General features: G+C 59.4%; 1 protein-coding gene across 5 annotated transcripts in view; it reads left to right on the top strand.

The window, feature by feature from the left end:
- RGS12 (regulator of G protein signaling 12) overlaps positions 1–23,232 on the top strand; it is a 75,267-nt gene that overhangs the window by 21,990 nt on the left and 30,045 nt on the right. For 4 of the 5 annotated variants that reach the window (XM_080671430.1, XM_080671431.1, XM_080671433.1 and 1 more), the window contains one exon: positions 14,642–14,663. In XM_080671430.1, the coding sequence (XP_080527556.1) occupies positions 14,642–14,663 (22 nt within the window). Of the gene's footprint in view, positions 1–3,786; positions 3,923–14,641; positions 14,664–23,232 lie in introns of those variants that run through there. The other variant, XM_080671434.1, reaches the window with a different exon arrangement.

The following is a 23,232-nucleotide window of genomic DNA, read 5'->3' as shown; positions in this document are numbered from 1 at the left end:
ACTACAGCGTTCACTAGTGACTGATTACTATCATCGAGTTGCATTCATTTCCCTTACGCCTTACGCACAGGCGCACCATTTCCCTCCACTAATACCAGCAGCGAATATTTTAGCAGCCGATGGCCACGTCATTATCTTGCACTGACTTAATTGGTGTGCGCAACAGGAAATATTTCACTTCCGGAGAACAAGAAAAATAGGTTTATTAGCATGACGCTTATTAATTTGTGCAGTTATTCAGTGTCTGGTAAGTTAATGTTCAAGAAAAATATTAATTTTTATTACAATGTTCTATTATTTTATGTGAACAGTGACTCATTTATTTCAGCCCTTTGAATTCAGCATGTCTCTATCAAAATAAACCTGTGTTTCTACGAAAATTGAAGCTTTTGTTTTTTGTGGCCACATCCACTTACACTTTGTTTATTGGGCCCGTGTTAGCCTTTGAGTTGGACATGCTTGGTCTGAGTATTTGCTGGAGGAACCCCCCCATTTCTGGTGTTGATGACAGGAACTGGCCGTGCGTCTTGGACAGCAGGGGGCGCCCGTGTCCAGACTTCTCCACTTGGGGAGGGGAGGGCAGAGGGAGGGCAGGCGGCTCTGAGGCTGCCCGCTCTGTGGCCAGGCTCTGCGTCTGTTTGCACTGCCCCATGCTTGCTGTCAGAGGCTGTCCGCTGTCGGAGGCCGCCCTCCGCCCGAGGCAGGCGGACCCGCAGAGACCCGAGACTCCGAGGCCACCATCGCCTTCTTCAGTTGCTTTGCCTTCTTCAGCCTCTTGGCCGGTTTGCTACGTTCCTCCCAGGGCTGGCTCCCCTCCGGGACGCACTGTAGTCACGGAGTTCACGTGATCCAGGGTGCAATGTACACAGACACTTCAAAATGAGCTTTTTTTAAAAAAAAAAGATCTTAAGTTTGCTATTTTTATCTCTAGGAGAAATTAACTCTGAAGTTTTTGTTTGTTTGGTTCTTCATGTACTCATCTAGCCGTTAGGTCGTTTACATAGGAAATGATCTTAATTCTCTTTAAAACCCTATTCCACTGGTGGTCTGTGAGGTCCGGAAGGTTGGCGACCGCTGTCCTAGGATGTCGCAGTGAGTGGTCCTCAAACACCCGCTACATGCATTTCTGCTCAAGGGACAGCAGGAAACAAACGCTAGCAGCCCTGTCCTCGTCGGGCTGGCCCCGGCCATCACCAGCACTGAGCAGGTGGGTGTCCCAGGAGTGCCCCCAGAGGGTGGGCGCTGGACAGGGCACCGCCGAGCTGAGGGCGAGCAGTGGGCGCTGGGAAGGAAGGGGCAGCTAGAATTACAGACCGTGTGGTCCACACCAGGGCCGGGGACTGGGTCAGGAGACAGCAAAAGATCAGACACCTGAGGCCAGGGATGGGGCGGAGTTGGGTGGTGCCTCCGCCTCCTCTACCACTTCCTCCTCCTCCTCCCCCTCCTCCCCCTCCTCCTCCTCCTCCTCCTCCTCCTTCTCCTTTTCTACCTCCTCCTCCTCCTCCTCCTCCTCCTTCTCCTTTTCTACCTCCTCCCCCTCCTCCTCCTTCTCCTTTTCTACCTCCTCCCCCTCCTCCTCCTCCTCCTCCTCCTTCTCCTTTTCTACCTCCTCCTCCTCTTCCTCCTCCTCCTCCTCCTCCTCCTCCTCCTCCTCTACCTCCTCCTCCTCCCCCTCCTCCTCCTCCTCCTCCTCATCCTTCTCCTTTTCTACCTCCTCCTCCTCCTCCTCCTCCTCCTCCTCTCCTTCTCCTTTTCTACCTCCTCCTCCTCCTCCTCCTCCTTCTCCTTTTCTACCTCCTCCTCCTCCTCCTCCTCCTCCTTCTCCTTTTCTACCTCCTCCTCTTCCTCCTCCTCCTCCTCCTTCTCCTTTTCTACCTCCTCCCCCTCCTCCTCCTCCTCCTCCTTCTCCTTTTCTACCTCCTCCTCCTCCTCCTCCTCCTCCTTCTCCTTTTCTACCTCCTCCTCCTTCTCCTCCTCCTTCTCCTTTTCTACCTCCTCCTCCTCCTCCTCCTCCTTCTCCTTTTCTACCTCCTCCTCCTCCTCCTCCTCCTCCTTCTCCTTTTCTACCTCCTCCTCCTTCTCCTCCTCCTTCTCCTTCTCCTTTTCTACCTCCTCCTCCTTCTCCTCCTTCTCCTTTTCTACCTCCTCCTCCTCCTCCTCCTCCTCCTCCTCCTCCTCCTCCTCTTCTTTCTCTACCGCCTCCTCCTTCTCCTTTTCTACCTCCTCCTCCTCCTCCTCTACCTCCTCCTTCTCCTTCTCCTTTTCTACCTCCTCCTCCTCCTCCTCCTCCTCCTTCTCCTTTTCTACCTCCTCCTCCTTCTCCTCCTCCTTCTCCTTTTCTACCTCCTCCTCCTCCTCCTCCTCCTTCTCCTTTTCTACCTCCTCCTCCTCCTCCTCCTCCTCCTTCTCCTTTTCTACCTCCTCCTCCTTCTCCTCCTCCTCCTCCTTCTCCTTTTCTACCTCCTCCTCCTCCTCCTCCTCCTCCTCCTCCTCCTCCTCCTCTTCTTTCTCTACCGCCTCCTCCTTCTCCTTTTCTACCTCCTCCTCCTCCTCCTCTACCTCCTCCTTCTCCTTCTCCTTTTCTACCTCCTCCTCCTCCTCCTCCTCCTCCTCCTCCTCTTCTTCTTTCTCTACCGCCTCCTCCTCCTCCTTCTCTTCCTCCTCTACCTCCTACTTCTCCATCACCACTACCACCTCCTCGTCCTTGTTTTCCTCCTCCTCCTCTTTCTACTCACCCAATCCTTGCCGCCCCCCCACCCCCACCCCAGCATGTGCTGGGCGCCAGGCTGGGCAGTTTCTGCGCTCAGTGGCGGCGGTCAGGTGATGATGAGGCCTCTGACCCGCCCTGCCCCCCTCTTTGCCCCCCCCACCGGCTCCTCTCTCTTTCATACCTTTTCTGTGCTGTGTGCAGGTCTCTTGAGCAAAGCTGTCTGAGGAAGCTTGAGCTGAGGCAGTTTCTGTCTGTAATGTCCACTCCCAGGCAGGTGCACGTTTCTGTGACAGACAGAGCTGTGTCGTGAGTGCCCACTGGGAGCTCGGGGTCCTCCGGGGAAGAGCAAAGGGCAGGCGGGCTCAGCGCCCTCCCAGCAGGTGGCCCGGCCCCAAGCTGGAGGGCCCTCATCCCAGCAGGTGTCCACGTGGGCGCTGTGTTTGCAACCCCGGACAAAACACTCCCTGAGATCTGCCCTTCTGCCCTTCCAGGAGCCCATCCGGTGAGGCCCCGACGTCCCTGCCATCACATGGCCGGGGTGGGGCACTTAGGGTGAGCCTCAGGACCCTCACAGGGAGTCCCAGGGACGCCAGGTTCTGGAACCCGTCTTTGCTTCCTCCTCTCCTAAACCAGGACCTGTCGTGCTCCCCTCACTTTCAGGTGTGTTGGATGTGGGGAGGCAGACCCAGCCTGCCCTGGAAGAGGCCCCAGGAAAGGGTGCGGGAGACGCGGAGCCCGCGGCTGGCCCCGCACTGCACACGTGTGGAGGCTAATAATAGAGCTGTCATTACGGCGGGGACCGCGCGGAGCTGCTGCTCTGCGTTCCCTCAGCTTCTCGCAGCTGCTGTGTGGCCGGGAGATCGCCCCTGTCGGCTGCACTTTATTCTTCTGATTTGGTGGAGGAAATACTTTAAAAGTGATCTCACAGCGTGATTTACGTAAACGGCTTTTTTCGCTGCACGAGACAATCCAGAGTCTGAGTCCCTGGCCAGCCACAGCTTCCTGCAGTGTCCTGTTGCCACGGGTTACGAGGCGAGCGGAATGGAACTTCATCTGCACCGTCTTTAAACTTTGCTGCCGCGCTCAGGCATGCCGCAGGGTTCATGGTAGATCTCAGCGCTGCGTGCCCGCTGCGGTGCGGGCGTTTTCTGTCTTAGGATGGATTTGGGAGAAGGGGCGTCCAAGGAGACGCACGCTTCAGATGATCAGCAGGTGAGTCCTTCCAGCCGCGGGTCATTTAAACAGTGTGTGCGAAGGCTCGGCGCCTCCATCGCCGCTCTGTGCTCAGCTGCTAGCGGATGGCTGCGTTAGCGGAACACTTGGAAAACGCTTGTCTCGTGTCTGCCTCCCGGAGCGGGACCTGAGTCCCGGGGCGGTGATGCCTGGCTCTGGGACCACAGACCAGCGCCCAGAGCGAGCTGGTGGCGGCCCGCCATGCCGGGTCCAGCCTGCCTCTCAGGACCCCGCTGCCGGTGCCCCCGTCCACCTTCTTCTCGTCCTCACCACAGTGATGCTAGCTAGAGGCTGTAGCGCTGAACTAATGGTGCTGGAGTAGCACGTTTCAAAAGCCACCCTGCTCTTCACCACGGTCACGTCTTTTTTAAATGCCACGAGTTGCTTCTGTTGCATATACAGACCTAGGGAGCCGCGGCCCTCTAATGGCGGGCTATTACCTCAGCTTACAAAGGTGAACTTACCGTAAACGCTTTTTAAAGGTTTGAGACGATCTGAAAAGAATGCTTTTTATTTTCCCCTTGTGGCTCTTGCTGTGCTGCTAGAAGGCAGACTGAATTGAAGTTATTTATAGGAGATTGTCACTAATTACAGGGGCCAGTTTAAAGTTCATTCTTTCTCAGCTTGTTGTCCTAATCCCTAATTAGGGCCTTGTGCAGAGGCCTGCGGGAAGCGCACTCAGATGTGGCGGCTGGAGGGCGGGGTGGGAACATGAGCAACACCCTTCCTTCCACTGGGCGCTGGACAGGCCGGGCTGTGCTGATGACACGCGGGCCGGTTTCCTGTGCTTGGGAGACGTTCAGCGTGTCCTCGGAGCCTGGCGCAGCCGTGGGCGGGCGGGCGGGCTGCGGAGTGTGGGCGGCCCGCTGCCCCGGCCCCGGGAGCGGCTTACGTTCTGCTTCTCTGCGGCTGCACAAGCTAGTTCCGGCCAGTCCTGTCCGCAGTGGGCCCGGGAGCAGTTATCCCTGCCCTGTGGGGCTGCGTTTGCATTCCAATAGGACCTTAGGGCGAGCTGTTGAAAATGTGGGCTTTGGTTCCCATTTTAGAAAAGGAGACTGGAGTGCCGTGTGCTGGCCTGTGTAGGGGCGGTTACTGTGAGATGCCGGCAGTGCGCACGCTGGCGGACGAGCTGGTCACGGAGGGCTCTGGCCGTCCACTGGTGTGCGCGTGTCTTAAGCAGCAAAAACTGAGCGGCTCCCTTGTGGAGCGGGCGGTGGCAGGTGGGGGTGGGTGCCGTAGCCGCCGGGGCCCAGGTTAGTCCTCGCAGGCAGCCCTGAGTGGTGCCAGGCCACACGGGCAGGGGTGAGGCTGGAGGGCCGGTGGGAGGGTGCTGCTCTCTGAGCCTCAGCTTGTTCATCTGGAAAATGGGGGCGGGGGGGGATGGAACGCCGGGCTCCCATCCAGAGGGCGTGTGCTCTGTAAGGGACAGGGCTTGTAAAGGGCTGTGCTCCTCGCGAGCTGCTTTCATGTGAAGTGAGAATCGTAAGCCTTTATGGGCGGTGTTCCCCATGATCCCAGGCGCCAGGAGAGGCGCCGGGAGCCGCCAGAGTGCCGGCCCAGGACGAGCGCAGGCCTCTGGCCGAATGCACAGCTCCCTTCCCGTCTTTACGAGCGAGATGCAGCCTGGCTGCAAGTGTCCACGCCCTTTGCGAGCAGAGCGTCATCGTCTAAACCACATCACGGCGGTTGTCACGGTCCAGACACCATAAGATGCTGGTTGAGGAGACACGGAAGCCCACCGCCTGGAAGAAACGTGAAGTGTCACGGGAGAAGCTTAACAAGCTTCCTGTACCCCCCTTGGACTGGCACCCCGCTCCCCTGCTGTGCCTGACGGAGCCTCGCCTCACGGGGCCCTGTGCCCGTCCGGGAGGGCTGTGACAGCGTCCACCGGGCTGCTGGGGCAGTTCTTGCGGGGCCTGGGCCGGAGGGAGGTTCCCTAAGCCAGAGGCAGGGCGGGAGCGGTAGGGGACTCCCTGGCAGTCACAGCGTCCTTTCCATCCTCTGAGCAGCAGGAGCAAGTCCCACGCAGGGCCCAGGGCACACTGACCTGCTGCCTCGCCCTGCGTCCTCCCTGCCCTGTGCGGGCGTGTGCCGCCATGCTCCGTGCATCCTCCCTCAGTGCCGGCTCACTGCTGGTGTGTCCTTCCTTCCCTTCCTGGTCATAAAGGACCGGCTCTGGTGTCGCACACTTGGCAGAGGCATGTGTCTCGGGTTTGGGGGCACGTGGGCTGTGGCAGGTTAGCTTTGACTTTGGTCTGCCGGGCAGGTGCCTGGGGCTGCAAGGGGCTGAGGGAAGGAGCTTCCCCGAGACCAGGGCTTTGCCTCTGCACCGGGCTCTGCGGGACCAGAGGGTCATCCAGGCCCTTTCCCAGGCAGCAGGAGCCCCTGCGCACTCAGAGGCACCGAGGGCCCAGAGGGCTGGGCGGGGCAGAGGCTGGAGGAGGAGTTTGCACGAAGAAGACAGTGCGTGCTCGGAGGAGTCAGGGCTGCCCATGATGCGAGGGGGCTCTCTGGCTTCAGAGCCAGCCGTCGTCCCCTGCGTCACTGACCAGCACTCTGCCTGCTCCTCTTCCGGCCACCAGGCAGGCAGCCTGGGCCGGAAGGTGTCCCCTCTGCACAGCCTGGGTCCCAGAGAAGCAGGGACCGCCCAGAGGCGGGGAGCCGTGGCGAGGCTGCTGGTGGCCATGGGTGTGAGCGTGTCAGGCGTGCCCTTCTGTGGGCTGATGTGCCGGAGGCGCCTCCGCCTGAGCCTGTGAGGATGAGCTCACGCTGGCCAGGCCTGCGGCATTCGGTGCCCTTTTCTAGCTCAGCTGAACCGCCGTGTGCCGGCGACCTTCTTCTCCCAGATGGCCCCCCGCAGAGGCCTGGCCCGGCAGCCCTTCGCACACCTCCTCGGCCCACACCTCTGGGGACCTAAAGCCAATGCGGGGCGGGGGGAGGCACCGCCTGTTGGGGTGGCTGCTTGCCCCCCTCAGGGTCAGTTTTGTTCACTGTTATCTGTGTAAGAAGGCGTGCATGAGGGAGACGCTGCTCCAGGCTGTCCCGCAGCTTCCCCTTTTCACGCCGAAGCAGGCCCCGTGCATGCAGCTTTCCTTCCTGCCGTCCCCTCCGCCCGGGCCTGCGGCAGCATGCGAGCACGCCCCGCTGTGCCCTCTCCCCACCCCGCAACGGAGCAGGAGCTGTCCCCTCTTGAGAGCAGCTGCGTCTCCCAGCGTCTGAGTGGCTGTCCTCGGGCCTCCCGCTTCCCTCCTGCCCCAGGTCCTCGGCGCTGTCACTTAGAGACTGACCCCCACCCCAGACCCACAGCACGTCCATGTTCCTCCATTCCCTGGATGCGCAGGAGGCCTGGTGGCCGAGTGCCCGCGTCGGACTTGGACTCCTGCACACCCTCCATCTGCTCGCCCCTCAGAGCCCTGCCCTTCTCACAGCCGACCCTGAGGCCTCCACACCTGTCCCTCCTGTGACAGCGGGGCCACTGCCTCAGCCCCCCTGTCCAGGCTGCCCCTGAGGCGGGGTCTGGATTCATCTCCAGCCCCAGCACAGGAGCCGGGGTGAGGCTGAGCAGGGGAGCCGGGAGCCGGGGGCCATCTCGGCCGCATTCCCAGGCCCGCACCTTTGGCCCCTGCACCAGGCTCTGCGGCTGGGACAGCCTGGGGGTGGCAGGACAGCCTGCGGGGCGCGCAGGGCTCCAGCTCGAGGTTGACTGGTCGGAGGATTCATAAGCCTCAGCTGTTGGGAGAAAATGTTCCCCTGAGGTTGGGGTTCAAGTTCAGGCAAGAGGGGGCCTCAGGCTCGTCCCCAGCGTGGAAAGGCGGCTGTGTACTAGGAGGAGCTCGCGGCGACAGGGTCCGCCGGGAAGTAGGCCGGTGCCACGTCCCCCGAGGCCTCCGCCACACCAGTGTTCACGCTGACTGCGCTGCAGCTCGGGGCTGTCCTGTTGGGATGCCACCTCCGCAGTGCCATCCGGACCCTGCCCCCATCTCTGTGCTGGGGACTCTGTTATCTTGGGCCAGAGGTTGGGGTTCTGTGTAAGGGCCGATGTGCACGTCGAATCCCCAGCGTGGTGCCGCCTTGTCAGGCACGGCTGCAACGCTGGCTGACGGTCTGTCGCTGGCTCGCCTGGCGTGGCTCCTTCTGGTCCTATTGAATATCAAAGAGCTCCCTGGGACACACACACGCACATGTATGTGCATGCACACGCGTGTACACACACACTTTGCAGAGAGATTCACAGGAGCTCTGACCCTCGATCGCCCAACCTGCCTCCCTCTCAGGCTTCATAAACTGTGCGCTGCGCTGCGATGGCTCCGCCTCCTTCTCCACATCCCTCGCCCGTGTCCAGCTGTCCTGTTTGTCGCTATGTGGCACTGAGCTCACCCACCGTGCCTCCATCCCGTCTCACAGAAACTCTTCCTTGTGAGTATCATGGTTCAAACCTAGAAAAAGGTGCCTCCTCTTCGCCTGCTGTGCCTCTGTCCCGTGGGGCTGGTTGCACCTGCTGGGAAGAATAGTGTGTGCGCACGTGGAGAACCTGGGTGGCGGGATGAGCCGCTCTGGAACCCTAGTGTGGGGACGGGCCATGGAGCACAGCCCCTGTGCTCAGGCCCTCCGGCTGCGGGAGGTCACTCATGTTTCATATCCCTGGGACCTGGGGCTGCCCCTCAAGGACAGTCATCATGGCTACGGTGAGCCCGCCTCCAGGGCCTGGCAAGGAAGGCCCCTGAGAGGGGGGAGCTGCAGCCACGTGTGCGGGCTCACCAGCTGAGGCTGCAGGTGAGAGTTGGGGTGCTACCGGCTGAGGGCATGAGGGGCTGGTTCTTCTGACAGCAGCTCTCAGAGTCCTGGGAGTCACGCCAGGACCTCGCGCACACACACGTGGTGCGTGCTCACACGCACACAGCTCTGAAGCCGGGTCAAGGACAGCATAACCCTGGGTGCACTTGGTGTCTCCTTGCCCGTCCTCCTGTCTCATCTTCGTTCCTTTGTTAACAAGTGCTGCTCACGCCCATTGCAGTGACTTGACAGCTCCCTAGAGCATGAGTGTGACACGCTTGCCCTAGAGGGTCCTGGCTGGGTGTGCAGGCCCCCGGGGCAAGGAGCAGAGGGCAGGCTGGTGAGCAGGCACTAGCGGGGCTGGGTGCAGTCATGCGTTCCCACCGATGCGCTGGGACCTGTGGGCCTGCCGTGCCCTTGGGTCTTCAGCCGCAGGCCCCGCCTCTCCGGCCTTCCCTGCCCCACCTGGACCTGCTCACTGCTGCTCTAGGGCCAGCCAGGAGTCGCCTTAAAGCTTAAAAGATCAAGTTTTTAAAGTGAAATCTAAGGCGCAAATTGGATTGTTACATTAAGGTTTACAGCGTTGGGCTTATTCATATCTTTCTCTTTGTATTCAAAACATTGGATGTGTTTGGGCAACTTGCAGGCCTTCGGTTCCTATTTAAGAGTCATGTGTGGTTATTTGGTGTTTTTTATGTCCCAGGTAGGAAGTTTGTCAGTGCCTCAAAATTGAAAACTTAAATTACTGTATATTACTACATACCAAAGTAATGTGGAAATGATGTATTCTCATAATCGCCACTGTCTAATGTTACTCACAGAATCAGCCTTGGTAAAGGCTAGATTCATCATATACCACTTTTCATATCAATCATCTCAACTTTCTAAACATTAACTGAAAATAAAATTTCCACCGAACGTGTGTGGTCCGAATTCCTGCCGAGAATAAACCCAGGTCAGCTCCCACTGAACTGCCGGCGTCCGCAGCCGCCCGGCCCTCGAGGCGGCACGTGAGGCGGTCTGAGCCTACAGTAAGGCCCCTCCGCAGACGCGTGTGAGCCCCGTTAGCACCGTGTGTCTACGCCAGGGCGGAGTCCAGCCGGGAGGCGTCGCCTAGACCCTGAGAAGCTGCCTCCTGCCGTGTCTGTTTAACGCCAGCAGGGAAGACCTTGCCGGCTGACCGGGACCTTTGCCCTGGCAGCTTGCTTTGTGGCTGTTCTCTTGTAAGTATAACACGTGGATTTGGGAGGAACCAGAAAGGGCAGAAAATGCACACACGTTAATAAAGCACATTGTACCGGGTACCAGTAAACGTGAGGAATGTTAGGTCTTACTTCATAAAAATGTTCCCGTGGCCTAGCAGAAGCCAAGGGCCTGGCAATGCCCAACTTTCAGAGTCACCTGAGCTGCGGTTGCCTTCTGTGGGTGTTCTTGCCTCTGTGGGTGTTCTGGAATGATCTCGGGCTTCCATTGTGAACTGCGTCGGTGGCCAGCCAGGATGTGCTCAGAGCATGCAAACCAGGCTTCCGAGGGCAGCGTGGTCAGAGTTGGACCGGCGGTCAGTCCCACGGCAGAATGACGTGATTTGGGTCACCTGCCTTTTCCACACACCCCAGGTTGTGGGTTGTCTGCCTGCACCTCCACCCCTACACCAAGCACTGGCCGCCAGGAAAGCACGCTGTACCCTCCACTCCCCACAGGGCACTCCCGCCCTCTTTCCCCTGCCAGCCCTTCCCCTTGGCACTGCCTGCTCTGCCCCTGTACACCGCCGCCCGGGAGAATGAAGCCCGGCCCCGCGCTCCGCCGCTGCTCCGCATCCTGGGTGCTCCCGCGCAGGAGGAGCTGGGTCTGGCTCTGCCATGCCCCGGTGTGCGCCTGCGTATCCGCACGTGTTAGCCGCCGGAGGTGGGTTATGGTAACTGCACCTTATTCATTGGCCGGTTAAGTAGCCTGTTTCTCGCTCATATGTTAACCTGGATGGAGGACAGTGGTTTACGTCTGGGTGACATTCACTCTGTCTCCGGGCTTTCCCTTTAGGTTAACGTCTGGTTGGGCTGTGAGCAGAGGAGGTGGAGGCCAGGAATAAAGGGCTGGGCTGGTTCCCGGCGGCACTCTTCACACTGACTTGTGTGGGGAGCAATCCCAGTGTGAACTTACCTTTATCAAGGGTTTCTGGACGGAGCTCGCTGCCTGACGCGCATGGCAGCCAACACGATGGTGCCAGCTTTTGAGAAAAGAAAAAGCTTTAGTTTGTGAGCAGATCAGCCCAGACACAGGAGGCCAGGCTCAACCCTGTGGGGCCTGGGGCCTTCAGCACCGGACCTTCCTGGACAGCGGGCCCTTGATGCTGAAAGGCCGTGTCTCATGTCTGGCCCGGTCCCGGCCCTTTGATTCCACGGTGGGCGCAGTGAAGGGCGCACAGGTGTCCCTCGTGAGCGTGCGTCCCAGGTTGGAACTTCGGTTCTGGGCCTTGTGGGAATCGGACAGGACCAGTCCGAGCTGGTTCCGCAGTTACAAGCAGATGTGGGGTGGGCAGCGGACCTCCGTGACCTCTGAGTCCTCGCTGGCCCCTCCAGGAGAACCCTCAGTACGCAGAGGCCACCCCAGATGCCTAGAACTTTCCTTAGCGTCTGGGCTTGGGAAGTACTCTTGGCACAGCGACCCAGACGCAGGGAAGGGAGGGAGATAGAGCGAGGCTGTGGCTTGGGATTTTGAGTCCTTCCTGAACGGTGCTGGCCCCGCGGCCTCTGGAACCGGCATCTTCCTGGTGGGCACCTTGAGCAGCGCCTGCTGGGACAGCGCGGGGGGCGGGGGGGGGGGGCGGTGAGCGCTTTCAGGGCTTCTCACGTGCTTGCCACCGCGCTGCGCACTCCTGTTCTCGTCTCTGTGCCTCGTTCTTCCCGAGCCTGCCTTCCAGTTCCCAAATCTCTCCAGCCCCCTCATGTCTGCAGCCTCTGTCCTGAGCGTGTAATTCCCGCAGTTGTAGCTGTCGTCGTCAGACACCCTGTGGGGTGGTTTTCAGACCTGCCACCTTCCTCCTCTTCATGCAGCTTTTGCTTCTCTGCATCTGATGGTTCTCTGACACCCGGCTGAGGGAGGACTTCCCAGGGTCTCAGTTCCATTGTTGTCCGTTCTGCTGGCGCTTTCTCACGGTGGGTCTTCCTTGGTTTTAGGGGATTTTTGAATTGTGAGCTCATATCGCGTGGCTGCGTTCTCCCCAGGCCTCGTGCGTGGTGCCTGCCTGGGGCATCGCTGAGTGGCCCACACGGCACGACGCCCAGCCCTACCCCGGCCGCTCCCATTCCCGGACTCCCCTTACTTCCTTGGGAGCAGCACTGTAGTAAACAGCCTGCTGGTTACTGTGCTGCCGGCACAGCTTTCTACAATTCTAAAGCCGCGCCAGGAAGGAAGGCACCGCGCACTTTCAGCCGCACGTTTGTGGGCTTTGCCCTGGATCCGTGTGCTTTGCACCGAAGCCCCACGGGCTGGAGCGCAGCCTCCCACTGAGCCCCCCGCGGGCATGCTGAGCCCACCCTGCTCGCCGCGTCCACGTGGCCCCCCTCTCCCTGCCCCTCGGGCATCCCACTCAGCTGTCACCTTCTTCCGTCTCGGGCTGCAGCGACCCCCCTCCCCCAGACCTCGTCTCAGGGCCCTGGGGCCAGTGTGGAGGGTCTGCAGTGCCTCTGTCGGGTCTGCTGCCGCCGAGCGCTGCGTTCAGCCATGCCTGCACCCTGAGGTGGCCCGGCCCCGCTTTCCTGCAGCTGGCGCCTGACGATTTATTTCTCAGCTGCTGCTGTTGGACACTCAGTTTCTGGTGTGTGTGCCTCGCAGACTTCCCTCTCCTAGTCTCGGAATCGTTTGTCCTTGATGGTCTCTAACGTGTAGCTTGGCTGGGTGATCGGTGGTGAGTGTGGGAGAGGGACAGCCATCATGGCCTCTGTCCACCGGGAAGGAGACCTGCCTGTTTCTGTGATGGAGGCCGGTAGCCAAGGACAGGCTGCGGGCTGCTCTTGGCAAGATGACAGTTTAAATCTGGACACACAGCCGCACATGCTTTACCCCTGAAAGTCATGGATAAGGTGCCGAGCGACAGTTTCGGAGATTCTTTTTTTTTTTTTTATAATATATTTTATTGACATTTTACAGAGAGGAAAGGAGAGGGATAGAGAGCTAGAAACATCGATGAGAGAGAAACATCGATCAGCTGCCTCCTGCACACCCCCTACTGGGGATGTGCCCGCAACCAAGGTACATGCCCTTGACCGGAATCGAACCCGGGACCCTTCAGTCCGCAGGCCGACGCTCTATCCACTGAGCCAAACCGGTTTCGGCAAGTTTCGGAGATTCTGACCCAGGACTCACGGCGGTTTGAGAGTGGAGGCCCCTCCTGGGGGAAGGTGGTCACTTAGCTGGCCCCAGGGCTCCAGTGCCAGTCCCGCAGGTGCGGGGCTGTGACAAGGTCTGCTCGGCCTGGGAGAGGCCCCCGTCCCTCTCCCGTGCAGGCTGAGGGCCAGGTTTGGGGCATCGCATTGGGCATGGACCAGCAGGCAGAAGCACAAAGTGCCAGTTGACAGAGCTGTTTCACCCTCAGACACTCGTGCAGGCCCCGCCCCCGCCACGGAGGCCAAGTGGTGCCCCCCATCGTAATGGGTCTTCAGGGGAGCCTGGCAACCCCGCTACCTCTGGGCTTCGCTTGTTGGCCTTTTGGCCTGAGGGGTCTTGAACATGACTTCCGCTTGTTGGGGGGCGCAGGATCTGGGAAGGGGTGTGGTGTCTTGTCGTCTGCATCCTCTGTGACCGCGTCTTCGGCAAAGCCTGCCCACACCCTGCCTCCGGGCTCCCTCCCTCTGCAGACCGGGGGGACCCATGTCCAGGCTGGAGCCTGGGTCTGCAGCCACTGAGAAGTGGGGTTTATTCCTCTTTCCGAGCCGGGAGGCTTCCGTGCACCCCGTCCCCTGACCACAGTGCGACAGGAGAGGCCGCTGCCTGGGGCTGGGCCTGCGCGCTGTTCCCCCAGCTGTGGCTGTGCTGGGACTAGGACATCTCAACAGGGTGCAAGTCACCCTGCACTGAGCCTGCTCCCCTCCAAGCGCCCCACCGGCTCCCACCCTTCCCCCACCTCCCCAGATTCTCCTCCCTTCCCACGAGGCAGCCCCGAGCTGTCCGCTGCGAGCGCGTTCCCATAGCCCTCAGCCTCTGCCGCCCGGCCGGACTACAGCCGCGTTTGTTGTTGAGTGTCTGTCATTCCAGGCCTCCCTCCGCAGCCGCCTCCTTCCAGTCCCGGCTGCGGCCCATGGCCCTGTCCCCGTGCGGAGCCAGCCCTCCTCTCCTCCAGCCTCGCCCTCTTCCGGGGCCTCCTTGGAAACCTGCCCGCCTGCCTGCTGCGCCCCTCCTCCCACACCTGGCGTGGCTGGGCCTGGTGGTCTGCCATCCGGGTCTGCCCTGGGCAGTGGAGGGGGTACCAGCAGCCTGGTACCAGGGTGCAGGCACCGAGTGGGGTGTGTTGTGCCCAGGGCAGCGCTGGCACGCCGGGCACAGCCACTTGCAAGCCAGCGGCACTGAAGGGACGGATGGCAGGTCGCCTGCCCCCTCGAGACCGTGCCCCGGGCAGCCCCGGCTGATCGGGTGAACGTGTAGCGTGCTCTCCGCGAGGCTCTCGCTGAGGCTGAGGCCGACGTGCTGGGATTTGTTCTTCCCAATGAAGTGACGGGGACTTCCGCCCGTCCTGATGCGGCCGGCTCACCCACGGCTGGGCGGAGTCCGCTCAGGAAGTGGGAGCGCACTTGACTCACTGAGGTGTCTGGTTTGCTGGGCACCTGCGGGGAGCGAGCCTCGGAGCACCCGGCTGTGCTCCTCGGAGGGACTGCTGTCTCCCGCTTTGCCATGAGGCCTAATTAACTCATGTCTCTCTCTCTTTTCTTTCAGTCTGCAACTGTGTCTGACGGCGGTAAGTCACCCTTTCTGATGTATATTTTTATTGTTTTTAATGACGTTTCCAAATTGTGAAAGTGTATTTGCCATTAATTCACAATAGGTGTTTTCTTTGCCATTTCCATGGGGGGGGCGGGTGTTAGGGTGAGTGGGAGGGGGGCTTCCCCTCGCCCCCTGGTGCCTGCGACATGCTCTGGAAGCCGTTCCCCGCCGACGCGTGGTGAACCTGAATTTCAGCGTGAAGGTAGCTGGTGGCGAGCCCACACCCTGGCTGACAAGCCCGAGCCTGCGCCTGTGGGAGAGCCCGCTCGGCACCCGGGCCGGCTGGGAGCTATGCTGGGTGAGCCCCTCTGGAAACTCGGGGGCGCTCTCAGCTGCTAACGTTCCCTTTCCCAGGAGAGGGTCCTAGGTGGTCAGCGTGGGGGAGGGGCGGAAGCTCTGTCGGTAATCTTTGTGCACGTGGGGTCCTGGACGGGACTGGCCCAAAGGGGACGGCCAAGGCCTCTGACTTCCCTGCTCGCTCAGGGCTTGTTTTGAACTCCAAGGTGACTGGGAGCGTTTCTTCCAAAGATTCCTTGATTCTTCTAATACTCACCAAAGCCTTTATGTTCACAGGTGGTTTTTATGGGATTTTAATTAATCTATTCCTCTGTCCTCTGCGAGGTGAACTTTATACTCCGTCAGAACATGCTAGCACTTCCTTCTCGCGTGTGCTGGCTGTGGGTCTGAGTCCAGGCCACAGCCTAGCGCCCGAGCGGGGGCAGCGGGCTGAGGCGCCTCTTGTCACCAGAGAGAAGCCAGGTGTTGTTTTCTTGGCACTGCGTGGTGTCCCATAGCCGCCGCCTCCCCCTGGGCCTGGGAGCGGGTTGCTTGCCCGGGAGGGGACCTGGCGGCCAGCCCCGGGCAGGGTGAGGGCGTCCACCCGCAGCCACAGGCGAGGTCACACCTGGAGCTGAGCCTGCACGGGCCGGAAGTCCGTGTTTGGGGATTTATTTCTTTAACAAAGGGGACTGTGTGACCCACTCTCTGTGCAGTGATAGCCAGGCCACCTGATCCGGCCTGAGCCAGGAGTGGGAATCACTTCCTTAAAAAGCTGTCGGACCTGTCACCAAACCCAGGATAAGGCGAGTGGTTTTAGAGATGTGTCCATGCTCTCCTTCTGCTGTGTCCCGGCCTCTCTTCTGGTAGAGGACGCATTTCTGCGGGAAGCGCGTCCCTTTGAGACTTTTTTCACTGTGTCCAGTCGAATCAGAGGTGTTAGGCGTTGTTTGCCTCTGAAGTTTTCTTCTGTCCGCAGTAGGTGCAAGCGCCGCAGGAGCGTTCGGCTGAGCCCGTTGTGCGCTTTTTAAAAAGCTGGACTTCCAGGTGGGGAAGTCCCTGCCCCTAGGCCCCGTGTCCTTCCTAGGGAAGTGGTGTCCTGGCTGGTGGCCGTGGTTCCCCTCCGTGGGGGCGTTCCACCCCCGTTCCACCTTCTCTTCCGCCTCAGACCCTGGTGCACCGGGGGGGCTGGCCCCTGAGTCCCTCGTGGCCGAGGAGGAAGGAGGAGGCGCTGTCCCGTGAGCTCGCTCTGCTTTCAGGAACCCGCCAGGCCGCTGAGACAGGTTTCACTAAGTCTTCGTCATGTCTTCATTCTTTTTCCTTCTTTGGTTTCTGTACTGATCACACGTGGGAAGAAAAGGTCCGCTCATTTAACTTGCGCTCTCGTTGTAGGACACAGGGCTTACCTTCTGCCGTCTTCCCGGCGCGGGCACGAGGCAGGCACTGGGCGGTGGCTCAGGGCTGCCGAGGCAGCGGGAAAGTGGCTGCTGAGCCAGAGCCGCTGTGCGCCCTCGGCTCCCCCCCTCGCCCAGAGCCCCTGCAGGTCCTGACCCCACTTCCTGGGCGCCTCGGGGGAAGGAGGAGACCCTAGCCCAGCCGTGGGCAAACTACGGCCCGCGGGCCGGATCCGGCCCGTTTGGCTGTTCTATCCGGCCCGCGGAGCCGAAAGAGCGGAGGGTTCTCTTGCTCTCCCCTCCGCTCCTTTACTTTGAATTTATATTAGTTCATACAAACACTCCATCCGTGCTTTTGTTCCGGCCCTCCGGTCCAGTTTAAGAACCCATTGTGGCCCTCGAGTCAAAAAGTTTGCCCACCCCTGCCCTAGACTGTCCTCCTTCCACAGCGGTGGAAGGAGCTTGAGAGGAGCCGGGGGACCTGGGTGTTTGTGTCGCGTAGAGCAGGACGTCCTGGCTCACCCGGGGTCTGGGCTCCGGCAGCGGTTTCTGTGGGGAAGAGGCTCGGCTGGTGCGGTGACCCGGGCCCTGGGAACTCGAGGCTGGCAGGTGGCTGGTCTCGCCATCAGCCCCGCTTGGCTGAGAGCACGCCACTCCCTCCACAGCACTGTGTCCAGTCTTGTCAGGGAGGTGGTTTGGACTCAGTTAACTCTGTTCCTTCTCATAATGACACCTTTATTCGGGTGCTCACCATGGCATTCTGTGGCTTCGTTTTAAGGAAGTTGGACAATGCTGCTTTTGGAGTCTTTGTCAACTCCAGGGTTCCCCTTCTCAGGGGGAAAGGGGCTCCCAACGCCAGCTCCCCGGGCCACGCGCTGGGAGGGTAGGAGGTCAGTCTCTGGGATTGAGCCAGGCCGGGCTGGGGGCCAGGGAGGCAGGTCCCGCCTCAAGGAAAGGAAGAACATTCCAGCATTAGAGAGAGGCCTGACCTGGTGCGTGGGAAACGATTCAGACGTGTGCACACAGGACCCCTCACACTCGGCAGCACGTGAGGTGCGGCGTGGTTGGGAAGAAGTAGGTGGGACCCTCCATGCCGATGGGACAGGGCCCCCGTCCCCTGCTCCCCGGCTCGGACCTCGCAGCTTTAATGAAACAAAGTTGGTTCTTATTTTATTTCTCTCATTTTCCACTCTGTACTAAGCAGCTTTGCCAGGACCCCCCCTCATACAGCCTCAAAGGTGGGGTGTTCTCTGCCATGTCTGGGTCTGACTTCTGCAGTGGAGAACTTGGGGTGCCCGATGCCCCATCCACAGGCACACATCAGGCCGTGAGCGTGGCAAAGTCCTCGAAGGAACCTGCTCTGGCCCCGGGGCTGTGACACGTCCACGTGATGCCTCCACGGTGGCCGCTTCCTCAGTACTCCAGCTTAGCTTGTCCACACTCCTGCTCGGCTTCCCCTCCACGCGGGTCCCTGAGTCTCCCGTGGGGGTGGGCCTGGCTCCATGACCGTGTCCGTGACCTTCCTGTGACCTAGACCTGGCACCGCTCTCCGCCCGCTCAGAGCTGCCTCGGGATGTGTTAGTGCTTCCTCTGCCTCAGCGGGCGCCGTCCCCCACCCTGGTCTCCCAGGGCCCCTCAGGCACGCGGGGTCTCTGCCACTAGCATGCTGTCCCCGCCTGGGGCAGCCTCTCAGATGATCCTGTGCTGATGGCCAGCCCTTACCCTGAGTATCGGCCGCTCCTCTACATCACCCCCCACGTGAGGGTAGGTGCAGCTCACAGAAAGACTCCCTGGGCGTGGGTTATTGGCTGGCAGTGCCTGTGCCTCTGCGGTGCCATGCGCACCTCATCCTCACGGGGAGGTGGGAGGGAGGTGGGAGGGAGGCGGGGAGGGGGCATGGCCAGGGAGGGGAGATGTGGGTTCTGCCCCCGCTGCACAGCTCACAGGCCGACCTCCCACCTCTGAGGGCATCCCTCTCCCTCTGCGCCCTCCTCTCTGCTCCGGGCCTACTGCATCTTCGCCTGTGTGCCAGGGCCGCTCTGCGGGGCAGGGTGGAGGCACCACATGGTGACCCAGCCCTCACTGCCAACCTCGGGCCCAGCAGGGTGAGGTTGAGCCGGGGCTAAACTGCATCCCCTTTTCAAATCTAAGGTGGTCGCTGTCATAGCTTCGGCAAGTGACGCTGGAGGAGAGGAGAGTGTGGGCTCTCACACAGAGCCACGGCACTGGCAGAGTGTGGGTGAATTCACATTTTCCTGCTCAGAAAGGCAGTGCAGCCTAATTGCACATTTTTAAAACATGTTTCCTAGGTGGTGGAGATGGACTCAGGGCGATGTGTAATTGCTGTGTGAGGAGGGTGTTTCACCAGAACCCTCTGTTTGGTTTGATGCATCGCATTCCTTATGGTTTGTTTGGGAACGTAAAGATGCCGCCACATGCCGGGGTTCTTGTCCCAGCGTTAGGAAGGGGTTCAGCAATCTGGAGAAAGGGCTGATGCGTAGATGATTAAGAAGGAGTCCAAGGACGAAAGATAATTTTGAAAGACATTGGGGGTCAGAGGAGCTTCAGCTTTTAAAGGAGCTAAAGACTTCCCCTTGTCTAAGGACCCCATGCTATTTATTAACACAATTTATCCTAAGGTGAGGTGGAGACATATACTTCAAAGGGTAGGGTACAGAAGCATTGTCAGTTTGGGGAATAGCCTACAGCTGTTCAGGTGTTTGGCCAACAGGAAGCAATAACATGCAGATTTAAGATGCCCTGAGCTGTCTGGCAGCAAACGATTATCCTATTCAGGTTTTGGGGAAGTGCTGTTTAGCCAGGTAGTTCCAACAGGTAAACTACATATGTGGCTCAGCCCTTGTTGAGCCCCCCAAGTTTCACCAACCTTTTGATGAAACTCTTGTAATTATTACATGCTGGAATTGGTTCCTGGCAGCCGGAGACCACAGTGTGGCTCCGGGCACGGAGCACGGAGTCTGTGAGCGCCAGGCGGACGGGGTGCTTCGCTCTGGAAGCCGACTCGGTGTCCGCCACAACTCCTCCCGGCACTTTCCTTCCGCTGCTCCAGGTATTGGAGAGAGTGTGATCAGGAACTGTTTATGTTGTGGGATCTTTCTCAAGCGAACAGAAGTTCAAAAGCGTAAGACCCGTGACCACACACCTACCTCCGAGAAGTGATGTGACAACATTTGGGCATGCTTGTCTAAAGCATGGAGGTCACAGTGGAAGCCTGCTAGGGGCCCCTCCGCTGTCCACTCCTCACTCCCCCAAGGCCCTACCTGCAAGCAGGTGTGTGTCCTTCCGCTGCACCGGCTCCTGGGACAGCCTCTGAAGGCGCAGGAAGCCTGTCAGCGGGAGCCTGCGTGGCTGCCTCGGGGAGCCCTTCGCCATGACTTGTGCCGTTGTCTGTGTCGCACTATAATGAGGACGTGACTGAAATAATAAACACTGTTTTATGTGCTTGAAGCTCTTTACCAAGGAACTTTCACATTGGTCTGGAAATTTTAGAAGATTCCCTCTCAAGAGAATATGCTGAGAGAAAGTTGAAAATACAAATGCTGAGGGAAAGCGGAAGACCTTATTGGCCAAAATAATTTAGGAGAAAGGTCTAGAAGTAGACCCTGAGGTTAGGGAGGGCTCAGTGGTGGTTCTCAAGGCCTCTACCTGAGAAGCTTGTATGCAAATTAGGACACTCCCCCTCCCCTCCTCCCCCCAAGTAGATGCTGTGCAAGGTAAAGGATGTGCCTCCAGGCGGGCGGGCGCACCAGTGGAAGAGAGCGTTTCAGACTTCTCTCTCCTGCTGGTGTCGGCATTCAGTGATGATGAGTCCTGGGCAGGGTGGGGTGTGTGCACTGCTCCCCACCCTCCCCCCCCCCCCCGCACCCTTCCCTGGGCTCTGGGGACTTAATTACCACTACACTAAGCTACTTGAGCTTCCCACAGGCCATTGAGGCCTGTTCGCTTTCACTCCTTCCCCAATACACTTCATGTGTCATGACTTCTCCTGCTCTTTAAATGCCTCTGCGTGTCTAACATGCTCTCGCTTCCATCCTGTGAGCTCTTCGTTTCTGTGACTGTGTTTCTCTCTCGCAGTGGCTTTCGGCTTTCATAGCCCTTCCTCACTCTCTCATCGTGTTCATGCTTTCCTTTAACCCTGAGCATGCTCACGGCCTCTCTGAGTGTCTTCAGGTTCCCATCACGCGTGTTGACTGATCTTTCTCCTGGTTCGAGTCAGACTTTGCTGTGTCTTCCCGGGTCTGGTGATTTTTGAGGGGGGCTGGGTTTGGTTGTCTTCCTTTGCAGGGTATGGAGGTTTGTTTAAATGGGGATGACGTTACTTGTGGGTGCGCTTGAGGCTTGTTTTCAGGCTTTCTTAGGAAAGCTGAGTGTGGCTTCATGGAAAGCTGGCTTAGCGCCATTACTTAGGAACACACGTGGGCCTCCTTTGAAGGCCAGGTGTCCAACAAGAACTGGTGGGGACTCGAAAATCTCCCGGTCCTGGGCGTCCTGGGACCGGCTCAGCCTGCCCCTCCCCCCCCCCCCCCCCCGCAGCTGTCCTTTGCTCTGCAGGGTTTCACCTGTTTTGCACGCACAGCTTCCAATTCAGCCGCGGCTCGGGGTCTCCCTCTCCACGGGCTCTTTCCCTCTGGCCTCCCTCGTTCTAACCTCCGGTGCTGCAGCTCAGTGGAAGAGCCCTCCCCGCTGGGTCCCCCTGCCCGGCTCACGTGTGTAAAGTGCCCCTGGCAGGTGCTGGGCGCTCCATCTCCGGGTGCACTTCCCTCACCTCTTCGCCTTCAGGACCCGGAATCTTGCAGTGGCTGCTCTGACTTGTAAGAACTGTTGCTTCGCACCCTTCCCCAGTTTTCTGGTAACATACGGCAGGAGAAGTTGTGCCCGGTCCCTCCATCATGGCTGGATGCGGGGTCCTGGCGACACAGATTTCCCCTCCAATGTCAGATGTGGTCTGTAAAATTGACAACAGCCCTGGCCGGTTCAGCTCAGCAGATGGAGCATCGGCCTGCGGACTGAAAGGTCCCGGGTTCGATTCCTGTCTAGGGCATATGCCTGGGTGGCGGCTTGAGTAGGGGGCGCGCAGGAGGCAGCCGTTTGATGATTCTCTCTCATCATTGATGTTTCTCTCTCTCTCTCCCTCCCTCACCCTTCCTCTCTGAAATCAATAAAAATATATTTTTAAAAATTTAAGAACAAAACTCAGGCCATCGCCCTTCTTTGCACAAAGAACATCGGTGGTTTCCCATTACCTGCAGGGGGAAGTGCCCTCACGCCAAGGGGAGGGGCCTGTTGTACCAGCCCTGTCCCTAGCGCTGCAGCCCCCCTCGGCGTTGGGCACGTGGGAGCGGCCAGTGACTGAGCTGATGACCCCGCCTTCCCGTGTGTTCTGGCGGACTTTGCGTTCTGTTGTCAAGTCCCAGCATCAGAGGGAGCTGGGGGAGGCACACTGAGGTCCCGCCCTGCTTGTGCCAGGCCTGCTCTTCTGCAGGCAGCTGGTGGCGTCACCACTGCCTCCTGGTGGGGGGCACCCCGTCTTGCCAGCGCCGCCCACGTCTCGTCTCTCCAGGAACCAGTGCCCTCTGTCTGCTCGGAGGGAACTCGGAGGGGCTTCCCTCCTCGGAGGGGCTGCTGGCCTGTCCGCTGTCACGTGGACAACACTGGGGCCTGCGCTGCACGTGACTGTGCACTTCCAAGGGCAGGAGGCTGTGGGGCGCCGGCGGCGGGGCCAAGGGCAGGCGCCCCCCCCCCACCTCCGGTGCCTCTCGCCTTCATTCACACGCTCCTCACTGTAGCCGGGTGGCCCCTGCCCTGTGCCCTCGTCCTTCCCGCCAGCTGTGCCCAGTTGGCCTCTCCCGCTGATGGGCACGTCACCTTCAGTGTCCCACACATCTGTGTGCTGGGGACATGGGGCAGCACGAACACACGTTTCCCCGCCGGCCAGGTGGACAGGCAGCCAGACCAACACAGGACGGTCCTCACTTAGGGAGCCCCATCGCTCCCCAACGACAAGTCCCCGCGCCGTCTTGGCCAGGTTGAAGGTGAAAGGCAGATAACAAATCTAGAAAGGAATGCAGATAACAGGCATCTAATTAGAGCAGCCTTGGGCAAACTACGGCCTGCTGGCCAGATCCGGCTGTTCTATCCGGCTGGCTGTTCTATCCGGTTCTCTTGCTCTCCCCTCCGCTCCTTTACTTTGAATTTATACTAGTTCACACAAACACTCCATCCATGCTTTTGTTCCGGCCCTCCGGTCCAGTTTAAGAACCCATTGTGGCCCTCGAGTCAAAAAGTTTGCCCACCCCTGAGTTAGAGTAACTTACTTCATTAGACAAAGTTAACTTTACATTAAACGGCACTGATTTAGAAAGACCTACTCTCACCTTTCATGAAACTACCGTGTTCAAGCACTTCAGATGCATTTTCGGTACAACGCTGTGCGTGGGATGGAAGCCTTGGTCGGAGAACAACGTACGTGGACAGTGCACACAGCCCGGCCCGGCCTTGCCCGGAGTGGGCGCACCTCAGTGTTCTCTGTTGTGCAGTGCCTGTGCGAGGCTGTGGCTCACCTGCCTTAGATCGTCGCCCTTCCTGACTGACTTGGGGGAAATGTAAACATACCTCGGAACTGGTCCTTGTGTTGAATTTATGCAGCCCCTCTGCAGCTTCCCTGCTCATTCTCTTACACCTGCTGTCCTTTTTTAAAAAGTTTTTTTAAACTACATTTTTATTCATTTCAGAGAGGAAGGGAGAGGAAGAGAGAGAGAAACATCAGTGATGAGAGAGAATCATGGACCCGCTGCCTCCTGCACGCCCCACACTGGGGATCGAGCCTGCAACCCGGGCCTGTGCCCTGACCGG

The sequence above is a fragment of the Plecotus auritus genome (assembly GCF_963455305.1).
Source record: "Plecotus auritus genome assembly, chromosome: 1".
Classification (NCBI taxonomy): Eukaryota; Metazoa; Chordata; class Mammalia; order Chiroptera; family Vespertilionidae; genus Plecotus; species Plecotus auritus.
Note: the sequence above shows the minus strand (reverse complement) of the source record. Positions and strands in the feature narration are given on the sequence as shown.